The sequence below is a fragment of the Apium graveolens genome, chromosome 1 (assembly GCF_009905375.1).
Source record: "Apium graveolens cultivar Ventura chromosome 1, ASM990537v1, whole genome shotgun sequence".
In the NCBI taxonomy this organism is placed as follows: domain Eukaryota; kingdom Viridiplantae; phylum Streptophyta; class Magnoliopsida; order Apiales; family Apiaceae; genus Apium; species Apium graveolens.
In genome coordinates, this window is record NC_133647.1 from 198,646,163 (window position 1) to 198,669,206 (window position 23,044).

General features: G+C 33.2%; 4 protein-coding genes across 4 annotated transcripts; 1 reads left to right on the forward strand and 3 right to left on the reverse strand.

Annotated features, from left to right (window-relative positions):
• The first annotated feature begins 1,450 nt into the window (after positions 1-1,450).
• On the forward strand, positions 1,451-6,284 carry LOC141677870 (chaperone protein dnaJ 49). Its single transcript, XM_074483974.1, has 2 exons — positions 1,451-2,850; positions 5,801-6,284. Exon 1 carries the CDS (start codon positions 1,823-1,825, stop codon positions 2,846-2,848), a length of 1,026 nt encoding a protein of 341 aa, XP_074340075.1. The 5' UTR covers positions 1,451-1,822; the 3' UTR covers positions 2,849-2,850; positions 5,801-6,284.
• Positions 6,285-7,953: 1,669 nt separating this feature from the next.
• On the reverse strand, positions 7,954-8,346 carry LOC141716007 (uncharacterized). The gene has a single exon (XM_074518756.1). The coding sequence runs from the start codon at positions 8,344-8,346 to the stop codon at positions 7,954-7,956; it is 393 nt and encodes a 130-aa protein (XP_074374857.1).
• Positions 8,347-10,990: 2,644 nt separating this feature from the next.
• LOC141677872 (eukaryotic translation initiation factor 2 subunit alpha homolog) lies at positions 10,991-16,654 on the reverse strand. The gene is made up of 7 exons (XM_074483987.1): positions 16,161-16,654; positions 13,714-13,770; positions 13,526-13,612; positions 13,300-13,446; positions 13,004-13,108; positions 11,594-11,692; positions 10,991-11,390 (listed from the first exon to the last, which is right to left on the reverse strand). The coding sequence occupies exons 1-7, from the start codon at positions 16,545-16,547 to the stop codon at positions 11,235-11,237; spliced, it is 1,038 nt and encodes a 345-aa protein (XP_074340088.1). The 5' UTR covers positions 16,548-16,654; the 3' UTR covers positions 10,991-11,234.
• A 1,691-nt stretch (positions 16,655-18,345) lies between these two features.
• Positions 18,346-18,990, reverse strand: LOC141716023 (uncharacterized). The gene has a single exon (XM_074518757.1). It carries the CDS (start codon positions 18,988-18,990, stop codon positions 18,346-18,348), a length of 645 nt encoding a protein of 214 aa, XP_074374858.1.
• Between the last annotated feature and the right edge of the window lie 4,054 nt (positions 18,991-23,044).

The following is a 23,044-nucleotide window of genomic DNA, read 5'->3' on the forward strand; positions in this document are numbered from 1 at the left end:
TTCTTTATCGGTGGTCTGATTTGCATCTTCAAATTTTGATTCAGCTTCGTTATCCTTTTCCGTTTCATTGTTGTCTTCATCAGATGCAAACAGGTAATCGGTATCATTGCTATCGATATCATCGATTGGTTGAGTTAAACGAACCTCAACAGCCGATCGAGTTCGAACCATTCTTGCGATTAGGGTTTAGATCGTACAATCGGTTGTAAAGAGGGGGTTTAATTTTGGAATAAAGGGTTTTAATTTTGGGATAAAGGTTAAAAGGGTCGTGGGTTTTAATTGGGTCGGGTTTAATTTGTTGGGTGGTTTTAGGATTGGGCGGGTCAATTATCTGATGTGGCATCCGACTTGTGCATATTTAACGGAGAGCCGTCTATAGTCAACGGAATTTAATGTTCGTGAAATTTTTAACGTGTGCAATGATTAAGTTGAACATTATTATTTCTTCAGTGACCTCATTGACAGCTTTTTGAGTTCGATGACCCGAGTGAAAGTTAGTGGTCACTTGAGTGACCAAGACGCCATTTAACCCGTTTATCAAGTGATTTTTGTCCATGAGTGAATGTTGGCTTGCACATTTCATTTCTTCATTTTTATGTCGGCCTCCCCTTTTTCATATTAATTATTAAGTTATTTCATTATTCTTGTTAATATAATTTATCATTTTTATTATAATTGTGCAATCAAAAAAGTCCTTTTTTATTTTATTGTAAAAAAAACAAAAAATGAACTTTAATAGATTTCAAGCTCTTTAATACCCCTCAGTTCCCCTCTGGGAAGACCTGGGCTCGACACGCACTTTAATGCTCTAGTTGTATAATATTTTTTTTAAAACTTTTTTTTTCTAAATAAAAATATAATGTTCAATTTTTTATAAAAAAATTTAAAATATAAATTCCGTAACTATACTTTATAATGGCCTTACAATGCGTGTCAAACATGAAAAATACGTAAAGAAATGAGGGGGACGGAGATAATAATATTTTGGATCTATGTTAAATTCTAGAATTCAGTTTTTTACGATGTCATAATCCATATATTACGGAAATATTGTAAATTTACTTTATTTTTTTTTATTTTTATTAATTTTTATTTCAACATTGTTGATTTGAAATATGTCTTTTGAAATAATTGTTATATTAAAACTTTAATGTTTTTTAAAAAAATTAACTTATAATTTTGATTTACCAAACACATCACTCAATTATAAATAAATTATCCAAACAGCTAAATAATTTATAAGTTACGATGTTCATAACACTTATAGGACAGTTTTTGACTTTAAATTATAAGTTACATTTTTTAAGAAACCCAAAAGGCCCGATTAATCGTTGTAAAATTCCAAATTTAAGAAGGAAGGTGAATTTTTTTTACCCAACCTACCTTCTCACAAATCACAACATATACTCACAGCATATGTGTGTATATATAACTCTTGGAGCACTAGAGTAGACCTTATAAATTCTTGACCCTTATAAATTCTTGACCCGAGTCAAAGTGGGTCGGATAAAAAATCTTTAGATTCTCACAATTGCATAAAGGATCAAGTGGCCAGAGCTTCTCTATATCTAATCTTGATTGGTTAGTATCTTTTTAATGTTGGTTTTGTGTATCTTTATGAATTTTGTCAATTAGTACTGTTGGGTCTTTGTTCTTGAATCTTGATTCATGTTGGGTTTTTTATATTTTGCATAAAGATTGAATCTTTGTGGTTTATTTGATTAAAGATTGAAACTTTAAGGTTTATTGTGAGTAAAGATTGAAACTTTAAAGTTTTAGAGAATAACCCACTTGAAATTGAAGTGGGGTTTGTCTAATTGTGATGGATAGTAATAAAGATGAAGCTTTAAGATGTATTGGCATTGCTAAAGAGGCAATTGCTTCCGGAAACAAGAATCGGGCTGTCAAGTTTATTGGGATTGCTAGGAGGTTGAATCAGAATTTGTCTGTTGATGATCTTTTGTCTGAGTGTGAGAATCTTGATTCGTCGGTGCCTAGGTCATCGAATGGTGAGAGTAATGTGGGGAAGGCGGAGGTTGAGTCGGTTAGGGAGAAGGTTGAGTGTAATTATACGGAAGAGAATGTGCAGCTGATTAGGCAGATAAAGAGGAGTAAGGATTATTATACGATTCTTGGTGTAGAGAAGAGTTGTTCTGTGGATGAAATTAGGAAGGCATATAGGAAGTTGTCGTTGAAAGTTCATCCGGATAAGAATAAGGCGCCGGATTCTGAAGAGGCTTTTAAGATAGTTTGTAAGGCGTTTCAGTGTTTGAGTAATGATGAGTCGAGGAGACAGTATGATCAAGTTGGGTTGGTTGAGGGGTTTGAGTCGAATCTGCATTATAATGCTAGGAGAAGGAGGAGGAGAAGTGATATGTTTGAGGAACGTTTTGATCCTGATGATATTTTCAGGTCATTTTTTGGTCAGCATGATGCATACAATACCTCTAATGTATACAGAACTAGGCGAACAACCCCACAGCCAAGACAAGATCAGGGTGATACTGGACCGAATCTGATGATTCTTCTGCAACTATTACCATTCCTGCTCATCATCGTACTTGCTTATCTTCCGTTTTCCGAGCCTGATTATTCTTTGCAGAGAAGCTATTCTCATCAGTTTCCCAAGGCGACTGAAAGATATGGAGTGGAATACTTTGTTAATTCAGCTGAGTTTGATGACAAATTTCCGGTAGGAAGTGTTGATCGTGCCAACATAGAGAGCAATGTTATCAAGGACTACAAAAATATGCTTGGGCGTTATTGTCATATAGAGCTTCAACGACGACAATGGAGCAGAAATCTGCCAACTCCTCACTGTGACAAGCTGCAAACTTTTGCAGCTTAGAGGTTAGTCCACATTTTCTTCTTTATCCATATCTAATTCGTAGCTATCTTGCTACTTATTCTAAGGTTTGACTACTATTATAAACTTCTGATTCTGCTGTAATATGTTGGTGATTTATAAAGTGTTATAGAGCAAGGGTGCAACCCATATGTATTGTGTTGTTCATGGTCTTTTTACTCAGCTCCTGATCTAAATGACTGTATTGAGGAAAGAGGAATGGGTGAATCAATTCCACTTAATTCCAATACGGATTGAAAAGTATTACGAAAGAATTATGTAGTTTTTGGTTCCCAGCGAGTCTAAGACCTATATAAATATGTTTTGCAACCTAAGGTAGTTCAACATATGTTGTACCAGTTGCTTGATTTCTATTATATAAATATAAATATATAAGTGATTATCTATATAAATATATATATATTTTTAGTGATAATTTAGTTGCTTAAATTTGAAATAATGGGATGGTGAAGCATAACTAAGACAGTGTTTGTGTGTGTAATTTCACAACCTTATTGGTTTCCGAGAATCCCAAACATAAGACCTTGTAAACTAATTATAATTTGTACTCTTAGAAACCACTAGTTGTTTTATAATTAAATTTAACAAGTTCTAGAATTGGCCCAAAGATATGAGAAGAGTAATAAAGTATACGAAGAAGATGATCATAAAATGGAAAAAAATGTTTATTTTAATGAGTATATGAAATATGATGTTAAACTCAAAAATAAGGATTATGTACCTTGGTCTTGTTCCGGTTAGCTTCTCCATATCTTAGATATGCTACAACAACCGGATCTAATGACAAACAAGTCTGTGCAAACTCATACATGAAATGCCCAAGGAGACGAAAGGCAAACAAACTTATCTTGTAAATTGCTTCTTGAATAGTCAAATACATGTATTCATCTGTTATTTTCTTATCACAAGAGATACAAGATTTACCTAATTCAGAATCTAGCATCTCATGTGATAAGAAAATAACATATAAAAACCCATATTTGACTATTCATCTGACAAGACAAGTTTGTTTGCGTATCGTCTCCTTTGACATTTCATGGATGAGTTCGCACAGATTAGGGGTTTGTCATTAGATTCAGATGTTGTAGCATATCTAAGAGGGTGAAGACTGAAGCGGAACAAAGACCAAGGTACGCAACCCTTATTCATAGTTTATATACTCATCATACTAAATGTTTTGCTCATTTAATGATTATCTTCATATACTATTCTCATAAATTTGTGTCAAATTATAGAACTGGCGAAACCAAAACTTTAAAAAAACTATTATTTTTAAGAGTATAAATTATGATTACTATATAAGGTCTTATGTTTGGGATTCTTAGGAACCAATAAGGTTGTAAAATTACACACACGTTGTCTTATTTATGTTCAGCATCCCCTTATTTTTAAATTTAAGCAACTAGATTGTTACTAAAAAAATATATTTATCTAGGTCCACTTAAAAATATATACTCTGTAAATATATTTTGCAACATATGTTGTACCAGTTTTAAGCCAGTTAAATTTTGAAAAAAAGACAGAATAATTCATGGATATATTGCATATGTTCATAGATAGAAAATTTAATGTGGGTTTGTTTGTGATTGTACATCCATCCTTTAGTACATTCAAATCTTAATGTGGGTTGGTTTGTGATCGTACATCCATCCTTTAGTACAATGTGACAGATCACAGTCAATAAGGATTAAATATACAAAAACTTCATTATTTACAGTGGGGTCTCCCTCAAAACTCCTGAGTATTTCATTTTATTATTTTTGATGCGGAGACACATGGCTTTCGTGACACTTTCTTTCTTTACCTATCTCCATTCTCTTTTTAGAAGGATTAATCATCCCACCAGTATGGTTAATATGTAGCTTCTTTTTTTGATGGACACTATTCGAATTTTTTTACATCAGAGCTCGTTTTCCGTGACAAATTTAAGAACTACATAAAAAAGTTGTATAAATTGAGTTAAATAAATATATCTTTGTGTACCAGGGTTTCTAGGTTCTTTTGGAGAGAAAGTATTAGGCCATAGCGAGATTTATACATCGTAAATGAAGAGACTAAGAGATATGAAGAATAATTTAATATTTTATTGTTCGCTAAGCGTTAATGAAATATTATGGAGCTTTGAAATATCAAGTGAGACCCCGACATGCCGCTGTAATTTTGGTAACTGGAACTGACTTTGTTGATCACTTCGATGTTTAATCCCATTTGGCAATACAGTTGATGTCAATGACAATTATAGCATGAAATGAATACTGCATTGAATTAAATGCAATGGGATGTAGCACCATTTGCAAGTCTATAATACGTTTATAATTATCATTCTAATTGTTTTTTTGTCGGGTACTAATTGTTTAATATAACATGGTATCCTGAGAAAACATTTGAGACCTTTAGTCAATTTATTAAATTGGGGTAAGATTAAAATACACTGATAGGGCTTATGCCTAATTTTGACATTATATTACAAATAGACTCGTAATGTTTTGACATAATTTTGTTTTATTAGATTCCTTATCTGGTCCCTGTATGACTTAGTATAGGATATCCGGTCATCCTTTCTTTGCGAGACTAGGCCAAGCATGTTAGACAGTATACACATTTGAGTATTTCTCATGTAAGATGTAATTATGTAAGCAAGACAATATGCAATTCTTCAACATGCACGAGCCTCTTTGTTTCCCCTGAAATTATAAAAATATCGGTGCAATTGTAATTGTTAAATGGGGGTTAGGATCCAGCATTTTAGGTTAAAACTAGTATACTGTCTGCCTGCCTTTGATCTGGATATTTACGTTGATTAACTTGTAGTATGCTTGTTTGAATGTTAAGCCAATATTAACTTATAGGCCATTACTAATATATATCTTTGTTTTTTTTGACTTGTCTACTGATTCCTTACACATCGTTTGTTGCGTTTATGAAATCCAACAGGCTGCAGCTACAATCTCTGCACTTCTGGTGGCATTATTTTCCCAATCCAACACGTCTTCTCAGAGTACATTAAAATCCATGCTTTGTTATATTAAGAACGGGTAGAAAGAACATTGTACAACTCACAAAACGTCCCAAATAGCTGCACTTTGTTTTCATTTTTCTGCTGTATATCTTTGCAGCTGCAGTACATTGCTACTTTAGCAAGCTATGGGAGTGATTAAGCACTGAAAATATCCAGTCATTTCAAATAGAGAACCTATTAGCTGCATCTTATCATCATATACTTGAAGATTATTGTTGGGCCTTCTAATCAAATGGCTCCAATGTTTTTTTTTTTGAAAGTTTTTTTGTTGGTAATGATCTATTATTAAATTCAGTTCTCTTATGAGACTTGAACTTACATCTTCTTACAATCTTACCAAAGAAATGTTGGAGCGTCTTAGATTTATTTTTGAGAAATAAGAAATGTTGGAGCGCCTTAGATTTATTTTGAGGTCACAAATTTTTTATCAAAATGTTGAAATGTCAAGTAGTACTGTATTATTGTGTTTTTTCTCTTAAATAAAATATAAGCACCTGTGTATACACATGAGCGCAACAAATTAACACACACAAGCAAACCATGTGATATTTTTTTTATTATTTTTGGAGTTCTGTCGAGAAAGTCCAAATTCATGCGATATAATAAAATTACATCTAAATTATTTTCCTAAAATTCCCTAAATGTTCAATTAAATATCCTGAATGTCGTCGATCATATACATCTACGCAAGGACCCGGTGTAGTGCCTAATAAAAATATACTTTTTTTTGGAAATAATTGTAATTACAACAAGATGCAAAAGTTTTTCGGATAATTTTTTTTACTTTCGGAGTAAAAGGAGGTGAAAAGACAAAACTCTGTCTCTACACTTATTGAAAATGTATTTGGTCTTTCACACTTTATTTCTCTAAAAATAAAAAATGAGTTCTAAAAATAAAATATCCCAAAAGGAAACAAAAGAAGTAGATGCCTTTTGTCCAAAAATTAGATAGATCAACACACACAAGTTTTTCACCCACATGCAGATCATGAAACAAATAGGTACAATAACCAGACTCTTGCATATAACTCAAGTTAGATCAATCAAAAATATCGCACCGACACTTGTATAGTGCTCAAACAAACAAAAAGTCACTATGTGTATATTCGGAGGTAAGAGGCAAATATTTCTAAATAAATTTTCTCACCATTTTTATATAAATTAGTTACCCCTACAATAAAATTATTACTAATTATAGGAGTACAAAACTACAAATCAGTTACAAACTCTACCAAAGATAATCACTTTCATATAATTTATCAACTTAACACTTTTAATACAACTAAGGTTTCTTCAAGTTCTTGAAGGGCTATAGCTAGTTATGTAAACTGATATTAGAGCTCGACTCGGGATCGGTTTCGAATCCTCCCACCCTATTAAAATTTACATAATTATTTGTTTGTTTGGCGGTCTTCTTAATTTTTCCACTGTTGTTATTTTTTGTTAGTACTTTAACTAAAAGTGAAATTATTAATGTCTTAAAATTTTACCGCATTATTTGAAATGGTCAGTATTTTAAAAATCCCCGATTAATCACCTATAGAGTATCCGACCGATTCGATTTTTAAAATTCGATTTATTTTTACGAATTTCTCTTTATTGCAGTATATATAATTATTTATTAAAATTAAAATACTATATTAATTTTAAAAAAATAATTATAGAAATTATGATATAATAAATATATATTTGTTAATAAATAACTAATATAATCATAATAATATATTAAATATAATTTAATATTATAATACATCCGATTAATCCCCGATTTTCAATTAATCCTAAATCGGTGGCTCGACCAATCTTTCCTGATTACCGATTTTTACAACAATAGAAATGGTATAATAAATTTGGAGGATCGTCAGCTGTTTAAATTTAGGAATCAAGTAAGTCACTACTTCAGTTCAGTAGCACAAATATTTGTATGAACTTTATTCATTTATCTCTCCAAAGAGATAAATTTAAACACTACACCTAATCAGGCAATAATAAATCTACTAATCTATATATAAATTTACACTTGCAGATTCTTCTGATGCGAAACAATAATGCAATAATGCAGCCATGATCATTCATCAGAATCATCGTCACCACCAAAAATAGAAATCCTGCTGTACAACAACAGAAGAACGAGAACGAGAAAAAGAGCAACTCCAATAGGGGAACCACTAGCACGGTGTATAGAGTCACGTCCTCCGGGAACAAAATTACTCGACACGCACGAACCACTTTCGGATGACAGAAATTGTATAGTAAGTAATAAAATTATAGGCAGTAGTAGAAGACCTACTGGACTCAAGAGCTCGGGTAAAATCTCCATTAAGGCCTCGCCTTGCTCGCCAATAATCGAGGGGATTACTACTAGTAATGCTACCACTACGACGAATAAGATACCGTAAGGGGCGGAGACGGGACGGTCCTCTACGCCCATGGGGTGGTGGTGGTTGCCTCTAGGGTACATTTTTAGTTGAAAAAGAGTGTTGTGTTGTGTTTTATTTTTTGTTTTGGTGTAGTTTGGGAGTTTTGGTTTAGGTAGTGTAAGGTGAGATGGGATATTGAGTGAATGAGAAGAAATGGTGAGTGACCCTAGTAGGGTTGTTTATTTTTGGAGACAAGCCTTTGCTCATTTATTGGGGTTGCATTACAATTTGAGAAATGCTAAATTTTTCAAATTGGCTTCTAAAATGTTTTCTATATTGAGTTACGGTTTTTCTAATGTGGGACACACAATAAATATTAACTCCCATGAGTTTGGTTACTCTCTCAATAATGAAATAGACAAATTATTGATTACCCTCTCGATAATGAAATAGACAACTCGTTTGTAATTATGAGTTCACAATGTTATACACTAATCCACTAGTTCAGTTTTTTTTTACCTTGTAGATAACCCGCAGCCGTGAACCAAGGTAAATCGTATTTGAGCAATAAACTCTGACTCAGGAGGCATTATCATAAATTCTCCTCCCGTGAAATTCAAAAATGTGACCAAGAGGATAGTTATCCCTCAATAACCAACCGAGTCAATACTTGCGGACCTTAAATTCAGTTTAGACATGTTCCTTCCGATAAAAATTATTATTATGAAATGGAAAAACTACAAAATAAAATTTATCATTATAAAAAATAAGTATAACATTACCACATATTTAGGCAAGTCCACGAGTACGTGCTCACGGGCATTTTTACTCTATAAAATACAAAATATATGTAATTTATTAGTAGTTCATTACGAGCAAGTTGTGAAGACAAGATACAGTTAAGTGTCATTATTATGAATTATATACCTTGAATGTGAAGCAAAGTTTTTATATTATTATTACAATGCTGGCTGCTGCATATGAATAATGATTAAATAATGGTGGGCGATTGATCTCATTTATTATTACATTCTACTTGAAATGCACGTCTCGCTGCTGTGATCAGTCTTCACTCTTGGACAGTTCGAATTTTTGATCTCCCGAATGAGACAAAAACTTAATTAATGTATTTTGAGGTAGGATACGAATTCAACCAATGCACTAATTATTTATTGACCTAAAAAAGTATAGTTACACCTTAAACAATGATTTAATAAAAATTGGTAGACGAGAATGATGAGATAACAAAAGTGGTAATTGTTCACGAGTTTATCTTTTATCATCTCAAAAAAGCAGTTGATTAATTTTTTTGTTTTAGCTAACTGTTTTGATAAGACAATACTTGGAGGTTGAAGTTGTTGATTAAAATTTGATGTAGTTTGAATTTTTTTTAAAGATTCAATTTGTATTTAAAATATATAGTTTAAATTTGTGTGTGATTGATTTGTTAGAATATCTAAAGGTTTTTTATATGAAAAATTAGGTTTAGCAAGATCAAATCCAAAATTGTGCAACAAAGTTGTCTCAAACTAGTTTCAACCAAACAAGCACATGAATACATGATCAGTCTGGCTGCTGGCTGAATGATTTCATTTATTTGGTCCCTTCTTTTCTCATTTTGATGATTTAATAGAAAGAAAGCTAATTAAATAACGGGTGAAGGACAAATTTAGCCTATTTTTACACAAAATTGACAAAAATAACCAATTTCTGAAAAGTTGGCCAACTTTGGCCGATGGGATACCCAACTGTCAGTGGAGTATCCACTTTATATAAGATACCCAACTGGCAGTGGAGTATCCCATATATGAAATACCCAACTACCAGTGGAGTATCTTATACAAATTGGGATACCCAACTGACAGTGGAGTATTCAATCGGCCAAAATTGGCCACTTTTTTCAGAATGGCTATTTTTGTTAAATTTTTTCAAAAATCAGTTATTTTTGTCATTTTTTCTTAAATAACCCAACCTGTGTGTAGCGACATTTCTCTCATATCATTCTTTGGTGTAGCGGCATTTCCTTTTACGAAATATCGAGAGTTCGAAGACGAGGTGAGGGTGCAAGTATGTTTAATGGAAAGACTTAAGTACACTCACTTACTAAGTTGACAGATATATCTAATTATGCATAATATATACTTGATTAGGGATGTGGGTTCATGTGCATATAATCAAGCCATATAGTCCACAACATGTGACATTTTAGTTGTCTGGTCCTTGTCAAATAGTTAGACAATGTGGCACTTGTTCTTGCGTTTGCTGTCATCATCCACTTCAACAAGTGGAAACAACATGCACACTGGCCACTACCAAGTTACCAGGTAGGCAGGGTACCAGAGTTACCATATTGGCAGGGCCGACCCTGAGATTCTAGTGGCCCTAGTCGAAATCAGTTTATGAAGTCCTAATATACCTATACATATATTATGGAAATTCATATATATTTACTTGAAAAAGTTAGAAATTTTTGGGGCCCTTAAGTGTCGGAGTTCCTCGGCGCAAGTTTTGTTCGCCTATAGTAAGGGCCACCCCGCAGATAGGATGTAGCAGTTGAATCCGGTGCACAATATGAACTCTTTTTTTAAATATATTTGCTTAGAAAAAAAAAGATCGAAGGTTGGTACCTGGTGCACTAGTCTCTCTCGTATCAGCAACAAAATTATACAAGTGCGGAACTGCAAATCAATAAATAATATATATGCACCATTACTTAGCACTCTCCTGGAACCCCCTGCTGAAATCTCTTGCAAATAGAAAGTATATAGAATAAATGTAAACAATGAACTGTGTATATCTTAACAAGGGCACTCTACAAAAGACAAAATTCATAACATTGCTGAACTAGGTTTAGAAATATTGTTTAGTGTAAGCAAAAAACAAGTAGTACCAAATACAACACTATTTGTTAACACTCGGACAATTTGGCCAACCAAAAAATTGTTATAAAAAAGGAGGGAATTTAAGTAATATTTCATAAGCTGCATCATCAGTCATTTATCAGAGAATTTGAGCTCTCTAAATCAACTGATCCCATTCCTGTATCTTCTTCTTCGTCACTTTCTTCATCACCGCTAACCTCCTCATTCTGAAGACTTAGCTTAGCCAATTGTTCAGCAAGTAGTTTGTCCTCCCGTTCACTCACCTGTATTAATACATCGTCATCAGACATAATTGTAAATTAGACAAGTAATCTAAGAAAGTTAACCCACCAATTCACAAACTACACGTGTTTCGTGTCTGTGCGTGCACGTGTGTGTGAGTAGAAAAGAAAGTAAATTCATAGTTCCTGTTGGGGAAAAGAAGGAATAATCAACTTAGCATGAGCAGGAAAAAAGTTATGCTCACCGCTCTAGGCGCTTCTTTCACAATTAGTTTTCCTTGGTGGCGTTCTATTTCTTGGCTACAAGCAACAATCGCTTTTCTAAGAACTGATATCCCTTGGTCCTGACCAAAAGATAAGGTATTTGCTTAAGAAATTATCAAATGCAATAACAGATAACCCCATAAGATATTTGTACTTTAACCAACAACTTGGGTGAAAAAGACTCGCAACGTACATAACTTCTAATGGCTCATTCTTTCTTCATCCAAGTAAACTAAGAAAGGCAAATAGATACAAAAAAAGGGAACAGAATGACCTATGAAAAACCCTGCAGTCCAAAGCTGCATAACTACAGATTGGTGTTCTCTTTGGTTATAAAATAATTCTGATGCATCCCCCCTCCCAACACACACACATAGACAAACGGTATCAAAAGACATATGAGAAAACCTATCACTCCAAAGCTGCATTGTTACAAACTGATGTATTCTATCATCATAACACAATTTCCGATGCCCCCCCCCTCAAAAAAAACTGGAATAGATCAAAATTATCACCAAGTCAAACACAAAGTGTAGCACAATTTTTAATCATGAGGGAAAACCCAAATATACGTGCTTCACTCACATAAAAACAATTATAATTCAACATTACATCAATTATGAAATAAAAAAAAAGGCAGAGTCCTTGTAATTCAATGAGTACTTGATTATCCACAACTAAACAAAACTTAGAAGATTCCGAGTATAGGAAATAAAGCTCAGGAACTTTAAACTTAAATTGGACAGTCCTTGCCCACTCATTATCCCCATGCCCCATCCACAAAAAGGATCCTACTTCAGTCCTAAAAGTTTATTATTATAAGAAAACTCAAAAAATACATAACATATATTTAGCTTTATTAATACCTATGCTGTTATTGTTAATGAAAGACATACCACATTTCACAATACCCAAAAACATCGGTTCATAAAATATTAAGTCGAGTACAAAAGGAAAATCGGTTTATTAGTGTATCACATAATCACATACTCCCTCTGTCCCGGCCAATTGTTGTCGTTTCTGAGAGAGTGTCCGGCACGCATTTTAAGGCGAATATAAAGTATAGTTCTATAATTTTTTTAAAAAAATTTCTTTTTCTGAATAAAAATAGAATGTTTAAACTTTTATTCAGAAAAAAGAAAATTTTTAAAAAAAATTTAAAGAAATATACTTTTTATTCATCTTAAAATGCGTGTCAGACACTCTCTTAAAAACAATAACAATAGGGAGGGACGGAGGGAGTAGATACTAATACATTTCACGTGCATCAAGTCCAATAGGAAAATAGAGGGATTTGCCTGTTCTGTACCACAATTTTGGTAATTTATATAGTTATTTCAGTGTGTAGTTTATAAATTCATATATTAAATAACTTGCAGTAAAACCGATACCTTGTCAAGAGTCTGTGTAGTAAGGACATACGCTGGTGGAGCAACCAATTTAATCTTCACAGGACAATCCTTCGTGCTGACAGCCTCAGCTTTTCGCATGGCTCCCTGAAGACACATGAGATTATGAGAAAGTTGGAATAGCTATGCTGATATGCACTTTCATTCAGCATTGATACCGAAAAATATAATTTCTATCATTTTTCACTCACTGAGATGAGCAGAAAATAAAGTATTTCTCACTATTGGATAAGATGAAGTAAAAACAAAGTAAGAGCACATAAATGCATTGTTAAAACCTTGATATGAAGAACACCATCAAACTGAAAGCATTTCAATTCAACATCAGCTCGAATCTTCAGTGGCTGCGGGGTCATCCGTCTCCTAATGTTTCTTACCAAAGCATCTTTAACATCTTCTGATATGGCAGGAACAACCTTTGTTACCTACATAATAAGGATAGAACATGTGGTGTTTATCATAATTCCAGTATGAAGAATTAAAAGGTTGACAAACAAATATTACCTCCTTTCCACCAGGGCCTACTTCTCTGACTTCACGTGTTAAAGGATTAAGGACAGAATCAGGGTCATTGACAATTAATTTAAATGCCTGCATTCATACCACAAACAGAAAATATGTCTTGACCTTTTTATGTTAATAAAATGAGATTATATCAATATAGTAGCAAATACTGTCACAAGCAGACTTACTTCAAACGCGTGACCATACTTTCGGTACAAAGGCCATCCAACATGGATATACAGATCCTGTCATGGATAACTTGTTTAGAGAAGCCCCTATGAAGAATAAAAGGCCAGCAAATCAACGCGACCATTCTTTACATATATAATAGCTATATCTAAAAACTGGTCTTCCTGTACTGTGTAACACGGAGGCTGACAAATCTAGCAAAAATAGAGGTTTCCAAGTTTGAACAAATAAAGGATACATGTAGAAGTATAAATGAACCAGGACCAAGTACTTCTCCTTTCCAAGAACCATGTTTTGTATGCGATAGAATAATGAATATCCACCTCAAATTAAAACATCCAGATCAAGAATAAGGCTGATTCAAGGTCAGATTACAACTATTTCACATCACCCGTTTAGATCAGAATATCCACATGCAACAAGCTAAGACTCACTGCAGGATAAGTACTCCTGAATAATTAGAGGGATAGATGCATAAATGAAGAGATATGATATGACAGGTTGCTTCTGTTTCCCCGGCACACATTTTTAAAGGAGATTATCTACCTTCTAGGTAGCAAAGAAAGATTTCACATCCTATTTATAAGAAAAACTATTTTCCTAAATTTAGTTGTTGATCCACTGATTTGCTTGAAAGAGGTTAGAGCGAAGAAAATGAAATTGTGATTTTTGCATGACAAGGAAAACAAAGAGCAGGAGTTGAGCTCTAATTCAAATTTGTGGGAATAGATTGAACGAAATAAAGAAAATGGCCACACAAAAATGCAAATTCATTCCATCCTGCCGAGTCCCTATGCGGAAGAAAGAAAAATTTAATGGCACAACATCAAAGCTACGCCCACTCTCATTTATGTTGCACGGCATTTTCTAATGGCATTAAAAACTTTGTTAACCGGGCTGGGCAAGTGTCGAACATGGATACGTGCAATATTTAAAATTTCTACATATATTTGGCCTAAGATGTGTGCAAGTGCGTAGCATGGGTACTCGAGGCAAGATGAACAGTCAGGATAACTGAGACTGAGCAATTAAATACAAGCAAACAAACTTTAAAAGGTACATCAAAGAGAAGACGAGATGACTAATGAGTAACGACAACATATTTCTGACACAATGGTCATCCAATATTTCTCATAGAAAACGAAGTTCCTTTAAAGGATAAAAAAGCAAATCAATGCTACCATTTATAACATATCCTCTATCTAAGAAATCGTCTTCCTAAATTTGTATTGTGTAACAAGTAGGCATAGAAAGTAGAAACCTAAAGATAGAGGTAGCCTGGTTTGAGCCAATAAAGTATACATGCAGAAAAATAAATGAAATAAAATGAAGTAGTTTTTCATAAGCCAAGTTTTGATTGCAATAGAAAATTGAATATCCATGTCAAATTATAATACCACGTCAAGACTGATATGAGCTCCAATTGCAACAACTCGACATAATCTGTATATATCAAAATAGCCAAGCACAACAAGCTAAGACCCTATACAGGAAGTAAATAGCCAAGCACAACAAGATAAGACCTCACACAGGAAGTACTGCCTATTTGCCAAATGGTTAGAGGGAGGGATGCATTAATGAAGAGAGATAACAGGTTGCTTCTCTTTCCACATCCCACATTTTTGATGAAGAATATTTATGTTCCGGTTTTAACTTTAAAAAAAATCACAAACGGTTTTGTTAACATTTCATATCTTCGAACAAGAAACATGGTTTGATGAATTTAGTTGTAATTTGTGAAATCACTAATTTGCTTGTAGACTATATACGAGTAATACTCTTCCAGTAGTAGATGCCATATCCACTACCTTTCCTAGGTTGAATAAATATGCACATTTCTTCATTCTTGCCAATTTTTAGAAGATATCTACCAACTGAAACAGACCGGTCTTATAATAGAGATATTAAAGCTCCATTTAACTAAAACATAACAAAATTAAAGGGAATGAAATGGAAATGTGCAGAAAAACAGAGATTGAAGAGGTAAAACAATGAAGAACGAAGAAAATCATATGGTATTTAACTTGATGATTAAGATAGGGAACGACATACGTAAGGAAGAGAAACGAGCATGGACTTGCAATTGATGGAACCGAGCTCTTCTTTGGGAAAGGATTAGTAAAAATAATCATAATTATAAAAAAAAACTGCCAGCATAAAATGCAAATCCAGTTAATTCCCCCTTCAACCTCATTCGTCTAAAATCACATTACTATCTCATTCTAAGGGACATTACACATAAAACATACTCGACATTCAAATCAAAACCAAGGTCCCATACTCCATTACCACCTAAATCAAATTCCGTAGCTACCAATAAACCATAATCCCCATTTTCACAACAATTTATAAAATACACAATCAAACAATAAGCTACAAATGCTAATAAATCACACACACACACATACTAAAAAACCCGAAAAACCCAAGAAAAGATTTCCACTACCTCCAAATCCAGCTCAAGAGTTTCCGCGACATGGCGCATAATCGAGTGCACAAGCTTACTCTTACTAAACTTCTCCTCACAAACCTGAATATCCTGTTCAGACAGCCTCTTCTTACTCAAATCAATGTACCCTTTATCAGGATTAACTCTAAGAACCATAGCAGGCTCAATTCTACCCACTTTAATCAAACTGCCAACGCTTCGAATACGACGTCTCGAAAGATCAGACAGCAGAATCATGCCTTCTATGTTGTTGTATTCAAGAAGAGCTACATGCGTGCAAACATCGCCTATTTCTTTGACTTGGATCATTACAGGCGTGTCCACTTCTGGGTACTTTGATTCGTACATACGACAGTCTAAGGTTGTTGTCGGAACAGATGTCATGGTGGGGTTTGGGGGTTTAGGGTTTTGATGAGATTGGGGTGTTTGTGTTTTGTGTGTGTAATAGTGTTTGTGTGTTTTGTAATGTGAAAGAGAATTTGTAGCAATGCTACTGGTTCATACTTCATATGCTAAAGTCTAGTCTACTAAAATGAAATTGAAGAAATATTATAAAATTATATTTTTAAAAATTTCCGATTTTATCCATTAATTGTTATAAATTAGCCTATTGATTCGATTTTTAAAATGCGGTTAATTACTAGTTATATTTCTTAAATTGATTAAATTGAATATATCAAGTTTAATGAATTAAATTGAATTTTATTATAATTTTTTAAATACATGTGATTAATAATATTTTGATTAATCAATTTGATTAGTGACCGATTAATCATTATAAAATTGTCTCTATCAATTAATTTTGTTTCATATATTTTAAAAAACCAAACAAAGGAGATGGATGATTCAATTTTTAGTTTTTTGTGATGAAGTCTTCCATTTGTATAAGAAAATGTTATTTTTAGAGTATTTTTTATTTCCAGAGCTATCTGTAGCATTAGATATAAGAAAATGTTAAAAATTATGTAGGTAATGGGCCAATGCAACACATATTGCTCTGTAAAATAAAAATTAAGGTTCTAAAAATAATATTTTCATTTTTATATAGTAGTAGATGAGTGCAATTCTCCTATTAAAAAAAAGATATGTCAAAAACAGTATTCTAAAAATCGGTCAATCCGGACGTTACTCGAGTATTCAGAAATCGGAGGTGAACCGATTTAGATTACTCGAATGTTTAAAATGAGTACTTTTTTTTCTGAAAGAATTTAAAATGAGTACTTAAATATTATCAATTATTCAAATTTTGAAAACATAACCAACAAATCTGATTCCCAAGTTTTACGATCTTGGCCAAATGAAAAGAGGCCTGACAGTTCTTTATACGAGATTGATTAATTAGGGATGTTTTCGGATTGATCAATTTTTAAAATAAGTAGTTTATTTTTTATCCAATTTTTTTAGCGGAATTGAATCTAGAATCGAATCATTTTTGCCAAATCCATATATATTAAAAAAAAATCTGGATCAGTTCGAATGGGCCAGCCTGGCCTAATTCGGACTAATAACAACACCCCTTAATCTATAACTTATGGAGAAAGCAAAACCCTACAAAAGACTATAAATTCAACCCATAACATCTCAATAACGTTTTTGATCACCTCAAATTTATTCAATTTCAATGGCAACAACACATATAAATCACCTCCTCTATACTTGTTAACCAAGATTTTTATACAATATACCAAAAAAATCGCATCAACAACAACAAATCGTTAAAAAATCTCATGCAACTGAGATGCGTGTGCGCAACTTGGGATGATGTAATTAGAAGTAAGTCCTTCATTCAAGACCATCTCAATCATCAATAAACCTCCTCAAACGCATACAAACACATATCTTCTACTCGATTGTGGTAGTAGTAAGTTCTTTGTGCATCTCATTGATGAATCATATAATTTAAGACTAGCTACTATTTTCCTCGACGTAACATTCATTATTTTGGTAAATCGTACATCAAGCCGTATCCAAGGGCCCGGTTGGTAAATGGCGCTGCATATTTCATACGGTATACTACTACATGTGGTCGAATTTTTTGAATTGAGTATCGAGATGATCCGAGAAATAGAATTGCCTGAAGATTTTCGGGATATAATAATGTTTATAGTATGGAAGACCATGGGCGGTAACAGGAATCTAACATGGGGGGACCAAAATAAATAAAAGTAGAAAACATACCGATTTATTTGAGATGTGCACGCCTTTCTTTGATCAAATAAAAAGAATCAATAATCTCCTCGGCGGAAATGATCTCCGCAATCTCCTTTTCAATATACACTATCAAATAATCCCTAAGAAATTCATCTTTCATTCGATTGCGAAGACTTGTTTTCACAATTTTCATAGCAGAAAAAGCTCGTTTCGATGTTGCAGTAGATGCTGGAAGAGTCAAGACAAGCCTTAATAGTCTATCAACTAATGGATACATGTCAGCTTTCCCTGTGGTTACCAATCCATGACATAAATCACCAAGAGTAGACAGATTCTTCAAATCTGGATGAACCGGAACATCTAACCCATAATGTTGTAGTTCACACTGTAGATGGATTTTTTCGTCTCCCAAAAATTCTTCTGGATAAAACTTTTCAGCTAACTTGCAAATGTTCTCTATGTTGAAAGACCTGTAACCATCCCTAAGATTTAGTGATGCACTTAAAATGAGAAGCTCCGTCATTTGTTCACTGAATCTATTGTTTAGCTCCTGTAATTGTTGATCTATGGCAGCTGTAAAGATTTCTACTCGGTAATGATGTTCCATTGTCACCATTTGCTTTTGTTTTCCTTGTCGACGAAGAGATTTAAGCACATCAAAGTAAGGAGCATTCATATCTGGAATCAAGATAGTATGTCGTTCACAAAATGATCTCACAAAATGACCTCTTATGTTCTGGACATTAAGATTATGATGAGACAAAATAGCACATATTTCGGTCTTTAAAGTTAAAGAAGTTGTATCTTTAACATGGACTAAATCCAAGAAACGCTCCCTCACAAAGCCGCTTTTATCAACGAACCTAACCACAAGTAGTTTTTTACTTCTTCTTGGGTTGAAAATAGGATGTAATCTCTTTTTTTTTACTCATATTTACGGATTAGATGCAAATGTAGAGTAAATAAAGAGAGATGATATTAGTGATTGTAATTTTGTAACTTGTATGTATAGTGTGTATTAGGGGTTTTGGGACCGGAGCAGAACAACTGAACAAGTATGTTCTGTTTTTAGACTTTAGTTTTAATCATCTTTTTTTTGTTTCAAATTGTATTATCTTTATCTTATATGTTTATTTATTAATTATTAAGATTAATGAACAAATTTCATGATTACCATCTAATCAATACTATTTTGAATGAAATAATTAACAAAATCAATAAAATTTTGTATAATCAATTCTCAGTTTCAAATTTTTTTTTCTAAATTTAGGGGGACCAAAAAAATTTTTGATAATAAATTTTAAAATTTTATATTAAAATTTTGGAATTATTCCGCAGTTGGCGGGACCGGGGCTCCGTTAGTCCCCCTAGTTCCTCCCCTGTGGAAGAGTACAGAGACTCACTAGCTCTGGTAGGTTATAAAGGAAGATATGATGTTGTGATGTGGGTGTTTGATTTTTAACGATAAGCTTGTGGCGAGGAAATGTTCATTTGGTTCTGCGCAATTTGGAGAATGGACTCAGATACGAACTTAGAACTCCAAAGAATATATTGAATAACGCATTCCTCACGAGAATACATCATTTTATGGAGAGCCTTGTTTTACTCGCTGGAATTACCAAACCACCTTTCCTGGAGATGCAATCTTGTCCTGCTTAGAAAACAAATACAGAGTCATCTGTGGACTGAGTAAAGTACATATAATATACTACTGCATAATGAGAAATTTATAATATAGATATGCTTTAAAGGCGCAAGATGAAGGCAATGGAAGAACCCTATAGATTAAAGGGGTTAAATATCAAATTGATCACCGAAATGAAAGTGATATATCAATTCCTTCACTGATCTTAACGGGGTATCATTTTGATCACTAAAGTCATATAAATATCAAATAGATAACTCTAAAAATGCGATTATAAAGTAAATATTATCATCTGTTATGTTTTACACATTTTTCTTCAACGCTACTACAACCAAATGAAAAGTTGTGAACTCTAGTATTTAGATAATATATCTAGATTTTTAAAAAATTATTTACTATTTATTTTAAATTTTATAGTTATTTTATCTTACTTAATTAAAAATAAATAGTAAATAAAAGTTTTAAAATCTAGATATATTATCTAAAATACTAGAGTTCATAACTTTTCATTTGATTATAGTAGCGTTGAAGAAAAATGTGTAGAACTTAACAAAAGATAATATTTATTTTTTCGTCACATTTTTGGAGTTATCTATTTGATAATTATATGACTTTAGTGATCAAAATGATACCCCGTTTTGATATTTAAAGTATGAGAAGATAACAACATAGCAGAACTAATCTGAAAGTTGGAAGGCTTAAAGATTAGATGTTTTTAATTATGTTTTATGTTTTCGCGCTAGACACCAAGGTCAAGATTAATCTTTAAGCATAACTTTATACAAAGATATGTTTGTTATCATATCATTTTAGGTATTTAGGAAAATTCATTGATATAAGGATTTTTGCAAAATTTTAGGTTTGGTATAGTTATCATATAATCCTATTGAGTTGGTAGTTTAACATCTATTCTTGCGAATTGTGGTTCTGATTTCAGATAATGTCGAGAGATTTCTTAAGCAATGGATCAGAAAACTGTCCGTGCATGAAATTGTAGACACTGTACTGTTATGCTAACTAATTGTAGAGACTCTTATGTTAAGGAACCATGATATTGTTCTTATAGTATAGATACATCATAAATGGCCCTTATTCTTACTCTGCGACTGTGCATGATAGCTTAATTTTAGAACCTGACTATATTACTTTAGTCTTTACTCTGCGACTGTGCATTATAGCAAGATACTTCTGTGTTACCAGCAAAATTTCAGTTTGGTAAAAATATTGCAAGCATGCAATGCTTAAGTAGTTGTTATATTTATTTTCCCCTATGTTGTCACAAAGCCTGATTACTTATAACGTTATCTTTCAATACACAGGGTACATATTCTGGTCCTTCCATTTCTTTCATTCTCAGTATACTGCTACAGAAGTAGAATTTCTTATTGCAGCAACATTAGGTTCTGATGGCAAGAATCAATATTGCATCAATGAGCTTTGTAAGTCTCCCCTTTTCTTATGATTTTATATCAAACCTAGTCATGGTATCCTCAGTCTGTAGGTGGATAAGTGTGCCTGCTATGTCAGAGGAATTAAAGGACTCTGGTTAAAAAAAAGATAAGGAGAAGAACACCTGCAGGCTGACAGCCATTTTTAAGATTCCTTGGTAAAAAAAAGCATAATATAGTTCTGGTGGTTGGCCACCACCTTTCCCACCTTGATGCCTGGCCTGGACAACCTTGAACCTAGCAGTCTCAATTATTAAGGTTTTTTTTAACTAAATGTTGATGTTCTCATAATTTCGAGTCTGACATTACAAACTTGACTTGATCACTTTGCGGGATGTCACGCTGAAAGCTGAAGCTTCTGGGAATTTTGAAAGCGCATTATAAATTAAGCTGGTTGTTCTACCAGCATTTGTCCTGATTGCTCAGACACTTGACGAGGACGGTGAGAATTTGCAGTAAGTTGCTTATGTATCTCCCAAAGAACTAGTACCAATTATGCCATGCCTTCTTAAAACTGGAATCAGGTTCAAGCTCTCAATGTATTGAGAAGGAAGTGTTCTTTGAACTTTGAAGTGCTTCTGCTGTAGTACTCCTCTGTTGCATATGATAACATGTTATTCTTGACCTTTTGCATCTTAATTAGGTTGCAATTGCATAAAGCTTTTAGTGAATATGTAATGGATTTGTTGTTTAGGTTCATGCGTTTTTTTGTTGCGATTTCATTATTTAAGAATACGATTAAGCATGCGAAGAAGAAGTAGAACTTTACAAGAGGCAGCTAGCTGTCAAGGAAGAACCTGGATCAGTGAGCATCACATGTAGACATAGATTCTTAATTTAGAAACATATATTTACTTTACAGTTTCCTTGCATCTAATGTCAAGTGCATGTATTTCTAACCTCAGCTAACAAGTATATTCTTATTCTACCTATAGACACTCCCATAAGTGGAAATGCACTTGTTAAGTATCCCTTTATATAAGTTCCTAGCTTTTGTAATAGTTGTGTCAATTGAATGCTACTTGCTTTACATAAATCTTCGTTGCCAATTTTTTCCAAAAAATAATAGAGGTCGTACCTAATACACAAGATTTTGCTTTAATAGGGCATGACAATGATCCTGGCGCATTCACCCTATTCTTGTAAGTATTCACCCTATTCTTGTAAGTTATAAAGCGACTATTTCTATGGGCTCAAATCTGCTACTCTAAGGACTAAGTTACTCCGACTCTTTTTTTTAGGTTACCGTACCTGTGTCGGACACTTGGACACTCGGACATGACACTTATTCCGTGTCGGATCCTTTGACTGAAACATGTACACTTTGACCAATTTATTGAGCAAATATTAGTCACACTTAATATTTAAAATAAATATATAAGAAGAATGAAAGAAGTTATAATGAGATAAAAGTTGAGAAGATCCCAAATTCGTAAAGTTCTTTAGAAAATTAACTTTAATGTATGTTATGTTGTTACTTTATTGTTAGATGTCTGACTTAACATACTTGTTTATTAGTAAAATATGGCGTGTCCTCATAACCGTGTCCAAAAATAGGACAGTGTCCCGTGTCCCCAATTTTTAGAATTCTAAAGTCCGACACTCGGATATGTGTCGTGTCCGACACTCCGTACCCG